The sequence below is a fragment of the Eimeria tenella genome, genomic scaffold (assembly GCF_000499545.2).
Source record: "Eimeria tenella Houghton genomic scaffold, Eth_scaff110, whole genome shotgun sequence".
Classification (NCBI taxonomy): Eukaryota; Apicomplexa; class Conoidasida; order Eucoccidiorida; family Eimeriidae; genus Eimeria; species Eimeria tenella.
In genome coordinates this window covers 98,775-113,057 of record NW_013541475.1, presented here as the reverse complement: position 1 = coordinate 113,057, position 14,283 = coordinate 98,775, and the positions used below count along the sequence as shown (strand labels likewise).

Here is a 14,283-nt window from a genome sequence, read left to right as displayed (position 1 = left end):
TATATATAATATATAATATATTATATATATATAACATATATTATATATATTTATATATATATTAGTATATATATAATCCATATATATATATATATTTTTTCTTATATACACGCATATATATATACATTATATTATATATATATATATATATATATATATATATATATATATATATATATATATATATATATATATATATATATATATATATATATATTATATATGCACTTAAGGTACGCGACTGTGGCCATGCTAATGTGTAATTAGAGTCAACTGCACTTGCGTAGTGGTGTATATGCAGCAGCAGCAAAAACAGAAGGAAAAAAGAAATATATATATATATTGTATGTGGACTAGGTTTTGCAAACTGTAGTGTTGCTTTGCATTTGGGAGTGTTGTTCATGAACAGACAACTCACTTGTTTCAATTTACTCTGTCCCAACGCCGCCTGCTGCTGCTGCCGCTGCTGCTGCTGCTGCTGCTAGCCTTTTAGTTTTGTTTAGATCCTGCAGTTCCAGTTCTGCAGGGGCGACTGGGGTCCCCCGGGCGGCAGCTGCCCGCAGTTGTTCATTTGAAAGCTTTATTTATGCAAAATAAAACTTTTAAATAATAAATAATTCGTTAAATGAAACGTAATAAATAAGTATTCCATAACGTGAAACATTAGAGGCGAAACGGGTGCAAACTGAGCTGACACTGGCTGTAGGTACAGCTGGAGGTAGCTTCACGGGTGCACGAAGGCCAAGCAAATGATCTGGCCCGATTTGAAACGCCAAATAAACGCGGAAAAAGGATCAATTGATTTATATTTTCAATTTAATTTATAAATAATCCTTTGCACGGATAAGTGTTGAGGAAATGCGCCGTGAATGGCCTCACGGCCGAACCGAGTGTCTTCACAAGGGCGCAGAAGGCTGGGGCTTTGGAGTGTTTGCCTGCGAACTTCCTTTATTTGCATTAAATACCAAACACTTCAATTAATTAATTCTATTTTAATTCAAAAACGGAAACAATAGAAGTTTATTTCCGCGGCAAAACGCTTGAGGGTGTTCCCACGTACATACACCCGAAGCAGCGCTGGATGTTTTCCGGATTTAGCTCATGATCTTGTTTGCAAATGCTTTTCAAATGATTTTATTTGCCATTTAATCATTTATTTCGAAAGTAGGGGATGCTACCATGCGCAGAAAAGGAAAGTTGGGGGGGCGGCGTCTGCTTGATTCATTCTTCTTCGTTTTTGCATTTTCAGTTTTTCCCGTTTTCCTCTCAACTCATTTTTCAGCAGCATTCTTTGTAAAGGCTCCTTCGCATTTTGCTGCTGAGTCCAGCAGCTGCAGGCCAGCTAATAGGGGCCCCAAAACTGCACCCTATTTGGGGCCCCCCAGCCACTATAGGGGGCCCCCCGGCGGTCCTAGGGGCCCCATTTCCTTCCTCTCCCTTGCCGTTCCTGCTGCAGCAGCTGCTGCTGCCGCCTCAGCTGCTGCTGCTGCCACTTCTGCAGCAGCACAGAGCTCGCCACAGCACAACTCAGCTCCTTGGGGGGCCCCCAGGGGGGCCCCCGGGGGGCCCCCCCTGGCGCCCACGGCTTTGTGGGCCCTGGGGCGCTGGGGGGGCCCCCAGAGAAGCGCTTTAAGCCATTTTGTGGCACTCAAGGATTTGCAGAGGCCCCCAGAGCTGTCAGGCCTCTCTGGGGCCCCCAAGGGGGCCCCAGCAGCAGCAGCAGCAGCAGCAGCGGCTGCGAAGGTCCCCTGGAACCAGCTGCTGGCGCTGCAGGGCCCCCGAGAGGGGCCCCCCAGCCGGCTGTGGGCCTGGGGGGGCCCCCAGGGGCCCCCCTTGAACTCAAATGATTATCTCAACTTTGCTGAAGATGATTTTGAAGAAATAAAAAAAGAAAAAGAAAAAGAAAAAGAAAAAGTCTCAAAAGTCTGCAGAGCTGCTGCTGCTGCTTGCTATTTAATGCCACTCGCTGACACCATGCAGGTAAACCCTGCTGCTGCTGCTGCTGCTGCTGCTCTTAGTGCTGCTGCTGCTGCTGCTGTTACTGCTCTGCTGCTGCTTCTGCTACTGCTGTCCATCCCGTTGCTGCTGCTAGTCTTGTCGCGCTGCTGCTGCTCTTGCCGCTGCTGTGGCTGGCGCGGCTTCTGATGCTGGCACTGTGCCAGTTCTGCTGCTGCTGCTGCTGCTGCTGCTGCTTTTGCTGCTTTCTGTGTATCTGGTTTTGCGAAATAAAAGGCATGCATGCATGCATTTGTTGTGCCACTTATTTGTGCATTTACCTCCACTTTTGTTAACTCTTTTGTTTAATTAATTAATTATTTGACAAAACATTTATTTATTTATTTATTTATTATTATTAATTAATTAATTAATTAATTTATTTATTTTCAGGCTTTTCCCCCGCACCCTTCTTTGGGTTTGCTGTTTGGGCGTTTTGGAGGATTTGTAAATTTGTTTTCTTTCTTTTCTTCTTTTTTTATTTTGAAAAAAAAGATCATTAAAACTAATCCATTTGTTAAACACCACCTCATGACTGTGAGGCTGCTGCTGCTGCTGCTGCTGCTGCTGCGTAGGGCTGGGGCAGTCTTGGACGGCTGCGGCTGCAGCAGCTGCTGCTGTGGCTGCTGCTGCTGTGGCTGCTGCAATTATTGCTGCTGTTGTGGCGCTGTGCGCTGCTGTGGCCAATTCAATTGCTGCTGCTGCTGCTGCTGCTGCTAGTGTTGCTGCTGCTGTTGCTGCAGTTGCTTCCTCTGCTCTTAGTTCTAACGCCGCTACTGTTCTCCATTTGCCGGCCCTTTCTGCTGCTGCTGCTGCTGTGCTGCTGCTGCTGCTGCAGTGCCGCGAATGCATGCGAAGCAAAAGCAAAGTAAAAAGGCTTTGTTTGTGTTCTCAGGCTTCTCTGTTGTCTCTTTGCTGCTTCACTTTGTCAAACATCCAACACAAAGTTATTTCTTTTTTTTTAAATCGAAATGAAAATTTATTTTCTTCTCTTTCTCTGTCTTCTTCTTTTTTCATTTTGTCGCTGCTGGCCCAGGCCTTTGCTGCTGCACTTTCAGGAAAGTGAGTTTATTTGCCAAATTCCAACTCCTTTTATTCTTTAAAAATGGAGTTTTTCTTTTTTCTTCTAGTTCCAGTCCAATGGCTCTCTGTCCTCAGGTGTCTGTACATCCCAATGAAGCAACTATTGCCTCTTTTCTTTTCTTTTCTTTTCTTCTTTCCTTTTCTTTTCTTTTCTTTAATTTTAATTTTAATTTTAAATGCTATCTCATTTTATCTTCATCAAATGGTTCTTTCTGTTTCGTCTTTTAGATTTGTTTTGGTCCCAAGATCTGCCTCAAAAGGCGGCGTTACATTTGTCGTTTGTTCCGTGTTTTGTAAAATAAATAAAATTAAAATAAATAATAAATAATAAATAATAAATTATAAATTATAAATAAATAAATTATAAATAAATGTTTTTTATTTTTCAGTTTTGTCATTTTCATGTTTTCTGCATGCAGAGCCGCCTCGCTGCCGGTGCTGTCTGAGGCTGTGGCGCTTCACCTTGGCCCGGAGAACTACAGAGGCAAATAAATAAATAAATAAATAAATAAAATAAATAAACAAATAAATATAAATAAATATATAAATATATAAAATAAAAAATTAAATGGCGAAAAAGAAAAAAAGAATGAATCAAATAACAGGTAGCCTCGCAGATAAATGCAATTCCCGGCGAAGAACGAAAACGAAAAATGCCAATTAGCTGCTGCCGCAGCAGCAGCACAATGCTGCTGCTGCAGCAGCAAAATGCTGCAGTAGCAGCAGCAGAAGCAAGACAACCAATACGAACTTCTCAAGAGAAATAATGACTTGCTTATTGGTTAATTTGCTGCTGCAGCAACAAAATAACCAACAAGAACTTCTCAAGAGAAGAAATGAATTGCTTTTCTGTTCTTGTGTACGTACACCCCAGCTTCAGCTGTAACCCCTTGCGAAGCAAAACATAATAATGGCAGCAGCAACAACAGCAGCAGCAGCAGCAGCAAACAAATAATAAGTAATTCTTGTTATATTTCTAAATAAATGAAATAAAACAATAAAACAAATGCCATTCAATCACTTACTGCGAGAAGCAGCAACCAGAGCTTCCTATAGAACTCCAAAATAAGAAAAGAAACTTTTGTCTAAAAACCAAAAATGTCATTTTTTATAAAAGATCTTCTTTGTCTAAAAAAACAAAAAAGTCCCGTTTTTAAAGAAATTCTTTCGTCTAAAAAGCGACAAAGAAGACTTTTATTTAAAAGTTTCTTTCGTTTTAAAAGGACAACAAGAAAAGCTTTTTATATGAAAGGACAGCAAAAAAGCCTCTTATTTGAAAGATTCTTTTGGTTGAAGGGAGGCAAAAAGAGTCTTTTATTAAAAAGAAAAGTAAAGAAGACATTTAATATAAAAGGGCCTCTGTGTTGCATGCAGCCTCATGTGCAGTATTTGGAAGAATGGATTTTCTGAAAGCCTTTTTGTCTTCGCCAAAAAAGCTTTTAGAAATCTTCAGCGAGCACTTGTGTTGAATTAGAACTGCTACACTCTTTCTTTAAAGAAAGAGTGTAGCATTTGAAGTTTCGAATTTAGTGCAAATGTCTATGAATTATATTCCAAACTTTTTTGTTTTGAATATAATTTAAGGACATTTGAAGCCCTCATGCTTCCAACTATGACTATGTGGTGTTTGTACGGAGGAGAATTAAGTTGAAACCACTTAATGCAGATCTTTTTCAATTTGAAATTCAACAAGAAAGTCTCTTCAATTTAAAGTTCAACAAAATGTAAAAGGATAAATTCATGTTGAAGTGGGACTTGACTTCTATTTCAGCTGCTGAGCTGCTTTTGCAGCAGCAAAAAGTCTAAATAGTCAGTAGAGGTGACTTATAAGAAATAATTTCTTGAAAAGAAAGAGAAATTAGAGAAAAATGCAAAATAAGTAAATAATTAATTTTAAAAATGACCAATTTTTATTCTAGGAAGCTCAAAAAGCATAAACTCGTCAGGTGGGGCCTCGAACAGCAAATGGAATACCAACGGTGTGCAAGAATTTCAGAAACTTGAATCTGCGCACTTTGTTGAAATTTTTGAGAATTTAGAAAAGTTAAATTATGCATTTTTAATATTTATTTATTTACAGAATTATATTTGCAATTCCTTTTGCAAAAAAGAACTGCTTTCTTTCAGAGGCAGAACGGTAGATACACCCGAACCTGCTGATCTCGAGGGATGCGAAACGAAGCCAACGCAGCCAAACTGAACGAAAAAAGCACATATAAAATACTCAAATATTCAAAAATATTATCAAAATATACTTTAATTCAAAATTAGAATGAAAATTAGTTCATTTTTGTCGAAGTCCACAGATAGCTAGCTCGCAGACACTGCAGAGCCTCGCAATCGACGGGAGAAGCTGTCTCGGCCGTTGGCGCGGCTGCGTCTGCAGGAAATGCAGCAAAAGAAAAACAAAGTTGAAAACATTTTTAAATTAATAAAAAGACTTTTTCTTCATCTGAAATCAGAAGCTGAAGCAAAGACGAATTCGGGTTTGAATTCGCTGGCGCGGCCTGGAAGTGGCTTTCGTTTGCTTCCCTTTTCCTCAAATTGTTTGAATTAATGAGTTTAATGAATCGAACGAATGAAATGGTTTAATTAAATGAATTAAATGAATTAAATTAATTAATTAAACTGCATTTTAAAGCTCTCAACTGCGCGAAAAGTCCCGGAGAGAGCCGCGCGGCGTGGCCCTGCAGCGGTGACCTCGGCCAGCGGCTTCCGAGTGGCAGCACACTGCGCGGCTGGGGTCTGTTGCCTGTCAGAAAGATTTGAAGTTCACTTTCATTTTGAAATTCTTTCGAGACTTTATTGAACTAAAAAGCCCCGAACTCCGAGGCCCCCCAGCGGCCGCTTCTGCAGCAAAACAGCAGCATACAGCAGCAAAACAGCAGCAAAATGATCGTCGGGTGCCCCAAAGAAGTCAAGCCCCAGGAGGGCCGAGTGGGACTCCTGCCTGCAGGCGCTGCTGAACTTGTCCGAAATAAACATAAAGTGTTAATTCAAAAAGGGGCTGGCGAGTTGGCGGGGGCGCCGGACGAGCAGTACAGCCTGGCGGGCGCGGAGTTGGTGGAAACTGCAGCAGAAGTCTTCGCGCGCGCAGACCTTATAGTCAAAGTGAATCATTTTTAAAAACTAAACTATGTTCTTCCTTTTATTTTGAGTCCGCTTCGAAAAGGAAGAGCTTTCCCGCGCTTTCCGCCGCCGCGGCCGCGAGTCGTGGAGTGTACGTACACCTGCACACCGCCGGCGGCGCTCGGCGCGCGCGGGGGCGATCTTGTTCGTTTTTGCGCATTTTTGGTCGATTTTTTTCAATTTTCGAGGCGAAAAGCGCTATTTTATCCAAATAAGTGGCAGCGAGCTGCGAACTCTGCGTTCAGGTGAAGGAGCCGCAGCCGGAGGAGTACGTGCACGTGCGCGGGGGCCAGGTGGTGTTCACGTACTTCCACTTCGCCTCCAGCCGCAGCCTCACGGAGGCCATGCTGCAGAGCCAGGCCGTCTGCATCGCCTACGAGACTGTGGAGGAGCCGGGGCGGCGGCTGGTGCTGCTCGAGCCCATGTCCGAAGTCGCAGGCCGCATGGCCATCCTCGAGGGCCTCCACCACCTCCGCAGCTGCAGCGGCGGGAAGGGCGTGCTGCTGGGCGGCGTGCCCGGCGTGCCCCGCGGCAAAGTGCTCATTCTGGGCGGCGGCGTGGTGGGGCTGAACGCAGCAAAAGCTGCAGCGGGAATCGGCGCCACTGTTGTCATTATGGACTGCAACTTCACCAGACTCCGCTTCTTGGTGAGCTCCGGACTCTTTTCCGGCCCCAGGTGCATGCAGTTCAGGTTCGCTGCTGCGGAGCTTTCGTGCAGCGCTTCTTAGCGCTAAACGCTGCAGCAGCAGCAGCAGCAGCAGCAGCAGCAGCAGCTTCCAGGTTCTCCGTTGGCTGCTCGGTTCCCTCGTTTAGTTTAGTTCTGACAGAGAGCAGCGAGGCGCCGCAAACACTCCGTGTCCCTTTTGCCCCAACGCTCTGAGACCCGCATTCAAACGCCGCTGCCGCTGCTGCTGCCGCCGCTGCTGCTGCTGCTGCTGCTGCAGGACGACATTTTGCCGCGGAACTGCACGACGCGGTACTTCTCGGAGGCGGCGCTGGTGCAGGAGCTGGGCGACGCGGACCTGGTGGTGGGGGCGGTGCTGCTGGCGGGCTGCAAAGCCCCGAAGCTGCTGCGGAGGGAACACCTGAAACGCATGCAGCGCGGCAGCCTCGTGGTGGACGTGGCGGTGGACCACGGCGGCTGCTGCGAGACGAGCCGCGGGACTTCGCATGCAGCGCCCACCTTCGAGGTGGAGGGCATTCTGCACTACGGCGTGGCCAACATGCCGGGCGCAGTCCCGGTGACCGCCACTGCGGCTCTCGCGAGCGCCACTCTTCCTTACGTGTTGCAAATTGCCAACTTCGGCTGGGCGGAGGCCTGCAGCCGCTGCGAGGCGCTCCGCAAGGGGCTCAGCGTCGCCCGCGGCAGGGTCTTGCACGCCGGCGTCGCCGCGACGTTCAACTTCCCGGTTTCCTCCTTTGAGGACGTTTCCGCGGCGCAAAGCAACCCCACAGTCAGTGCTTAGCGCTTTTATTTCATTTCCAGAAAAAAAACGCAAAAAAAACCGAAAAAAGACCCGCTTTCCTCCAGCTTTCCGCGGATTCACGAACGCAGACCCCAGACGCGCAGCTCCTGCTTTCCGCGAATCCATTCGTTCCGCAGCTTCTTCGAGCTCCGAAAAAGCCAATAAGTCCTTTTCCAAGGCTTTTCGTTATTTATTTCCAGCTGCTTCAACTGCGGCGAAGTCTTTCGGGCGCTCCGTGCCGGAATTGAACTGCGCGGCTGCGGCGCCGTTTTAAGCTTTCTGCACACCTGAATCTGCTTTCCGCACTTCAGAACGGTAGCAACTTAATGTTCAATCGAAAGAAGTAGTAAAAACATAAATAAATGACTGAACATTTTCGTAATAGTCCTTGCAAGCAGTTGAGTGCATCATAGTTGGAATGCCGCCGGGAAACAGTTGCATGCAGCCTAATCCTACTTAGCTCAGTAGACAGCTGAATATAATGCAGCACGGAGATTCTCAACGGAGGATTCAACCATGGAAATGAGTTCAACAGACAATTCAAAACAATAAAAATAATGTTTCAAACATTTAATATACGTGCAAGAACAGCCGGTTCCTGTTTCATGCATATTGCGGCGATGCTGGCGCTGGGCAAATAGTTATGAATTAAGTGCCAGTGTCGTTCATTTGAACTTATATTTAGTAGTTTTAAACTTTTTTTGGCCAAATTGTGCAAAAGACGGAGCCAGTGACTGCAGACGAGCGAAACATGAATTGAGGAATGCCTGCAGCTGGCTTGCTGAGCGTCAGCTTGAGGCCACCGCAGCCTGTTGAAGTATTATGCACTCAGTGCTTAAAAAAAGGATTTTTGAATCAAATGAAATAATAAAGGTGATACAAAATGAACTTTAATTCGCTAATAAAGCTGCGTTCTGGGCTGCGCAGCTGCAGCGAGCCAATGGCTCGAAGCGACCTTCAGTTCCCGAGTTAATGCTTGCGCCCGTGCAAAACTCCCTATTCTTTTGAAAACATATTATGAAATTTTTTTCATTTTTTTAAATTAAAAGAGAAACAAAGAAGGCGCTTCATTTGTATTTGTGGTTCTTCAGCTGCTGGTGTTCTGTGCTGCAGCTCAGACCGCGTCGGCAGCGGTGTGGGCGCGCGCGCAAGGGCTGGGGCCCTCGAGCGGCTGCAGCTGCAGCCAGTTCGAATTGCTCTCGATCAAACTTTCTTTTTAGTTTTTACTTTATGACATTTGCAAAATATCTCGAGATCCGGAGGCGCACACATTCTCTGGGGGCGCTGAGCAGCAGCAGCAGCAGCAGCAGCAGCAGCGACACCGGATGACTCTCCGCAGCTGGCTCTGCGCGTGGGAAACAGCGAAAACGAGCGCTGCAGGGCTCATTCGCCCGATCTGCCTTTAAAATACATTTATTTCAATAATTGGGGTCTTTTGCGGGAGGAAAATAAAAGGATCGGCGGTACTTTCCTGCTCTTTCGCCGCGTCAAGATGGCGACCGCGCGGGACGCAGTGCAGTGCCTAATGCTCTGCGTCGCCGTCTTGGCCGCATTTTCCTGCATTTCGAGGCCCGACTGCAACTTCCCTCTTTATTTGTACTTTTGGTGGGTGTTTTTCTACGTGCCTGAGGACAGAAAGGTGCGTGGCTGCGCCGCAGCTTTCCAAGTTGAACTGCTGCCTCCCCTGCAGTTCAACTTGCAAAAACTTGCAAAAGCTGCGCCCACTGCAGCAAATCCGCCACATGTCTGCAGCCCCTCTTAGTTTATTCCTTGTGCTGCAGCGGCAGCAGCGCTCCATGGTCTTCTTCATGATGCTTTCCTGCGTGCAAGACATCATCTTTTTGTTGTACTGGCGTGAGTTTCCAGCCTTCCCTGCTTGATCTGCCGGATCTTAGAGCCTTTTTTCGATTTTATTTGCAAAAAGAACTTTAAAACCCTAAATTCAGCCTTTTTCCCGAGAAAAATGTCCAATTCAGCTTTTCAGTTCAAGTTCTGTGCTGCTGCTGCTGCTGCTGCTGCTGCTGCAGCACCGCGGTGGCTCGCCCACGAGTGGCTCGCCGTCAGCAGCGCCGAAGAGGGCGTCCACATTCTCTCTACGGTCCTGGGCCTCATAGAGCTCGGCTTAAAGGTCAGCACTTGCAGCTTTTGCTGCAGCACTTGCAGCTCTTGCTGCTGCAGTTGCAGCTTCTGCTGCAGCACTTGCAGCTTCTGCTGCAGCAATTCCACGTTTCGCTGCTGCAGCTGCAGTTTTCGCTGCAGTAGTTGCGGGTTGTGCTGCAGCAGTTGCTGGCCTTGCTGCTGCAGTTGCACGTTTTGGTGCTGCAGTTCCAGGATTTGCTGCTGCAGTTGCACGTTTTGCTCCTGCAGATTTGCTGCTGCGCTGCTCTTCAGCAGCTCAGATCATCCTGGCCAGCTGTTGCTGCTTCCTTACTTGCTGCTGCATCGCCAGCTGCTGTTGCATATTGAGTTGCTGCTGCATCACTTGAGTTGCTGCTGCTGCTTCCTGGGCTGCTGCTGGTTCGCGAGTTGCTGCTGCTGCCTTGCTGCTGTTAGAAGTCTTGCTGCTGTTTCGAGCTCTCTGGGCAACCTGGAGGTTCTGCTGCCCCAGCTAAGACAGCTACTGCTGCGTGCTGCTTGCTGCTGCTGCTGCTGCTGCTCAGGTGCTGATTCTGGCGCTGCTGCTGGTCCCCAGCATTACGGAGAATACTGCGGAAATGGCGAAGAGGTGGAGCAGCAGCAACGGCTTAATAAGGCTGGAAATGCCTGCAGGGGGGCCCCCGCTGCAGCAGCTGCAGCAGCAGCAGCACTTTGGAAGGCCGGACTTGCTGCTGCCGCCTTACTACCTGCAGCAAAACTTCAGCAGCAGCTACGCGCGCTGACCGCTGCTGCTGCTGCTGCTTGATTTCCGGGAAACTTCGAGTTGTTTCCCGACTTGTTTGGTTTTTTTGTAATTTTTCAGTTGTTTTTCAATAATTTAGCAGCAGCAGAGCTGCTGGCTGAGAAGAAAGTTAAAAGTCGCCGGCGGAGAGAAATCGGAAAAGTGGAAATGCGCTGCCGGCGCGAGCTGTACGTACACCTCAGCGCTGTCCACCGGCGCTGCGAATCCGAATTTATTTTCATTTCTTTTAAATGAACGCCAACTGAGAAGTATACGAGTCTTCTCCACGACTTTATACATTTAAAACCTTTTTATTTGCAATATTAGCGCAAACTGCAGGAAAAAGACGGCCCTAGTCTAGCAGCAGCAGCAGCAGCAGCAGCAGCAGCGCAGCAGCCCCGCTAGAAGCAGACAAAATGCCTCAGGGGGTAAACTTACATTTTTAGATTTTTATATTTTAAATTTATTTATGCATTTTTATATTTTAAAAGTGCAACGAAATGCATTTTGTTCATAAAGAAATACTTTCACTTGTGCGGCTCTATCTGCGTACGGCTTGTAAATATAGAAATGCAAATATGTATATATAAATGCATATATAAATACAAACATATATATATATACATATATATAATTACCCATGAACAAATAAGTACAAATATACATATATATATATATACATATACCTATATGTATACATATATATATATATATATAAATATGTAAATACGAATGTATGTACATATCTGAATATAGATATACAATTACTCACAAATATACAAATACAAATGCGTATATATGTAAATAGACAACTATTTATAAGTTTATAAATACAAGTACATATATATATATAAATATACAATCATTTATAAACGCATAAATATAAATAAATATTATACAATAGACAAACAAGTGACTTTCTGCAATGGCTTTGCTGCTGCTACGCAGCCGCTGCTGCAGCAAAGCAGCAAATAAGAATTGGCTGAAACTGGCTCAGGTACTAAACCCTAAACCCTAAACCCTAAACGGGAAGATAAGATACTTGCCTATCTCCCAGTCCGCTAAGAGCAGCTGAGGCCTTCAGCTTCCTCCCTGAAAAGGGGGGGAAAGGACAGCTGGTTCTGCGCAGCAAAATTAACGCTGCTGCTGCAGCAGCAGCTGTTGCTGCTGCTGCAGCTATTGCTGTTGCTATTGCTGCTGCAGTCGCTGCAGCAGCTATTGTTGCTGCTTTCGTTGCAGCTGCTGCTCGAGCAGCAGCAGCAGTCTGCTGCTGCTGCTGCTCCGCAGCTGCAGAGTTCTGCTGCTGCTGCTGCTCCAGCAGCAGCAGCAGCAGCAGCAGAGGCGAACTAGCCATACCGCAGCACTGCTGCTGCCCATGTGAGCCCCGCGCCGAAGCCCGCTATGGCAATGACATCTCCTTTTTTGACTTTTCCTTCTTGGACCTAAAAATAAAAACAATTTAAAACAATAAATAAAAACATGAAATTAAAAGGTAATGAAATACTGTGAAATTTTAAAAAAAAAAAAAATGATGCGAAACGGACGTGGGGTGTCTGTACACCTCAGCGAGCCCCGTGTGCACCGCCTTCGCCTCAACTCCAGAAACTCAAAACTCATCTTCCAAAACCCTAAACCCTAAACCCTAAACCCTCAGAAATAACCCACCGCTTCTGCCAGACAGAGGGGCACGGATGCCGCTGAGGTGTTTCCGTATTCCTCAAGGTTGCAGAGCACCTGCAGCAGCAGCAGCAGCAGCAAAAGCAGCAGCAGCAGAAGTGAGGCGCGCACCAGAGAAAGACGCCAGCAACCACTGCTACAGCAGCAGCAACAGCAGCAGCGACAGCAGCAGCAGCAGCGACTGCGGCAGCAGCAGCGCAGCAGCACCGACTGCAGCAGCAGCAGCGCAGCAGCAGCGACTGCAGCAGCAGCAGCAGCAGCGCTGACCTTGTGTTTGGGGATGTTGAGTCTGTCTGCAACAGCATCGAGAATGCGTTTGTTGGCCTGGTGCATCAGCAGCCAGTCCACTTCTGCTGCTGCAACACCAGCAGCAGCAAAAGCTGCTTCCAAAGAAATGGGGACTTTTCGAGACACAAACTTAAACACTTCCCGCCCGTTCATCGACAGCGGCGCAAACGCCCCGCTGCTCACGCTCACGCACCCCCCCTGCAGCAGCAGCAGCAGCAGCAGCAGCAGGAGGCGTTGTTTGGGGGCGGAGGGGCGAAGGGCCCCCCGGCGAAGAGCGCATGCAGCGGGGTGTACGTACAGCCGAAGAAGCGCGAGGGCGGAGCAGCAGCAGGAGCAGGAGCAGGAGCAGCAGCATTAAGGTGAACTTTAGGATTGACTTAAAAGCAAAACTGAAGAGAAACACATTTGAAGTTCAAAGTGGCACTTGGCAGCAGCGAGACTGGGAAAGCTGCTGCGGCCTGCTGCAGGCTGGGGTGTACGTACACCTGGGCCCCGCAGCGGCAGCGGCGCCTCCGCGCCTCTGTAGTGAAGCTGAATTTGTTTTTGTTCAAATCCGTCGCTGTGCAGCACATAGCTGAGGAGCCCGAGGGGCTTCTGCTGCTGCCCCTCAGCAGCAGCAGCAGCAGGAGCAGCAGCAGCAGGAGCAGCAGCAGCAGCAGACAGCACTGCTGCACCCGCCCCGTCTCCAAATAATATGCAAGTGTTTCGGTCCCTCCAGTCCAGCCAGCGGCTGAGGGCGTCGGAGCCCACAAGCAGCGCCGTGCGGTAGGGGCTGCCCGGGCTCGACAGGTACATGTTTGCTGCGCGCAGCAGCAGCAGCAGCAGCAGCAGCAGCAGCAGCGGCGGCGGCGGCGGGGGCGCAGGTGTCAGGGGGGCTGGGGGACAGCCCGGCGAAACGCGACGGACCCTCTCATCGAAAGCACCAAGCAGCAGCAAGCCAGAAACCCCTCAGCAGCAGCAGCAGCAGCAGCAGCAACATGAGCAGCAGCAGCAGCATCACCTACACAACCATCATCATCACCAGAACATCACCAGCACCATCACCAGAACATGACCATCACCATAACCACCACCATAACCACCACCACCACCATCAGCAGCAGCAGCAGCAGCAGCAGCAGCAGCAGCAGCAGACCTGTGATGAGGCCGACGACGAAGCCGGAGCAGGCCGCAGTCAAGTCGAAGGCGGGCGCGGGGGCGTCGCCGGGCCGCTGCAGCTGCGCCGCGAGCCAGGGGCCGTCGCCGAAGAGGTCGTCGGGCGAAGAGGAGGCGTGGAGAAGAAGGTCCAGCTTGTTGGCTGCGAGGCCGCTGGCGGCGAGGGCTTTCTGTGCTGCTGCCACGGACAAGTCCCGCAGCGCCTCGCCGTGCCGCAGCACGCGCCGCGCGGCGATGCCCGTCCGCGTCCGGATCCACTGCGCCGATCCGCAGAAACCGCACGCAAACTCCCGCTTCTTTCCGCCAATTCCAATCTCAAATGCAAAATTAAAGTCAATTCAGCGCAAAAGTCCCCGAGATCGCGCGCGGACTCCGCTAAAAGTGCAGCTTTCCGAAAATTCAAGTTGCTGCGCGCGCCGCGGCAGGCGACGCCGGAAGCGCCGCGATTGCGCACGGAAACGCCAGAAATGCAGAACTTTAACTCTTCAACAAATTGCAAAACTCGCTCGGAATTAACTCACGCAACGTTGCACAAAAAACGCGAAATTCAGACTTTTCGTGCAAGGCGGGTTGCGGCGCGCGTTGTTTGAGGTGTACGTACACCTCAAACAA

General features: G+C 48.2%; 3 protein-coding genes across 3 annotated transcripts in view; 2 read left to right on the top strand and 1 right to left on the bottom strand.

The window, feature by feature from the left end:
- Positions 1-5,970: 5,970 nt before the first annotated feature.
- Positions 5,971-7,673, top strand: ETH_00002605 (alanine dehydrogenase, putative; the record flags this gene model as incomplete). The annotated part of the gene is made up of 3 exons (XM_013372912.1): positions 5,971-6,189; positions 6,453-6,854; positions 7,152-7,673. 3 exons carry the CDS (start codon positions 5,971-5,973, stop codon positions 7,671-7,673), a joined length of 1,143 nt encoding a protein of 380 aa, XP_013228366.1.
- Positions 7,674-9,165: 1,492 nt separating this feature from the next.
- On the top strand, positions 9,166-10,552 carry ETH_00002600 (uncharacterized protein; the record flags this gene model as incomplete). The annotated part of the gene is made up of 4 exons (XM_013372911.1): positions 9,166-9,312; positions 9,455-9,527; positions 9,701-9,801; positions 10,334-10,552. The coding sequence occupies 4 exons, from the start codon at positions 9,166-9,168 to the stop codon at positions 10,550-10,552; spliced, it is 540 nt and encodes a 179-aa protein (XP_013228365.1).
- A 1,345-nt stretch (positions 10,553-11,897) lies between these two features.
- ETH_00002595 (3-oxoacyl-(acyl-carrier-protein) synthase III family protein, putative) overlaps positions 11,898-14,283 on the bottom strand; it is a gene marked incomplete at both ends in the record, with an annotated part of 3,505 nt that continues 1,119 nt past the window's right edge. The window contains 5 exons of the mRNA XM_013372910.1: positions 11,898-11,993; positions 12,217-12,285; positions 12,496-12,714; positions 13,000-13,316; positions 13,652-13,985. Of these exons, the coding sequence (XP_013228364.1) occupies positions 11,898-11,993; positions 12,217-12,285; positions 12,496-12,714; positions 13,000-13,316; positions 13,652-13,985 (1,035 nt within the window). The remainder of the gene's footprint in view (positions 11,994-12,216; positions 12,286-12,495; positions 12,715-12,999; positions 13,317-13,651; positions 13,986-14,283) is intronic.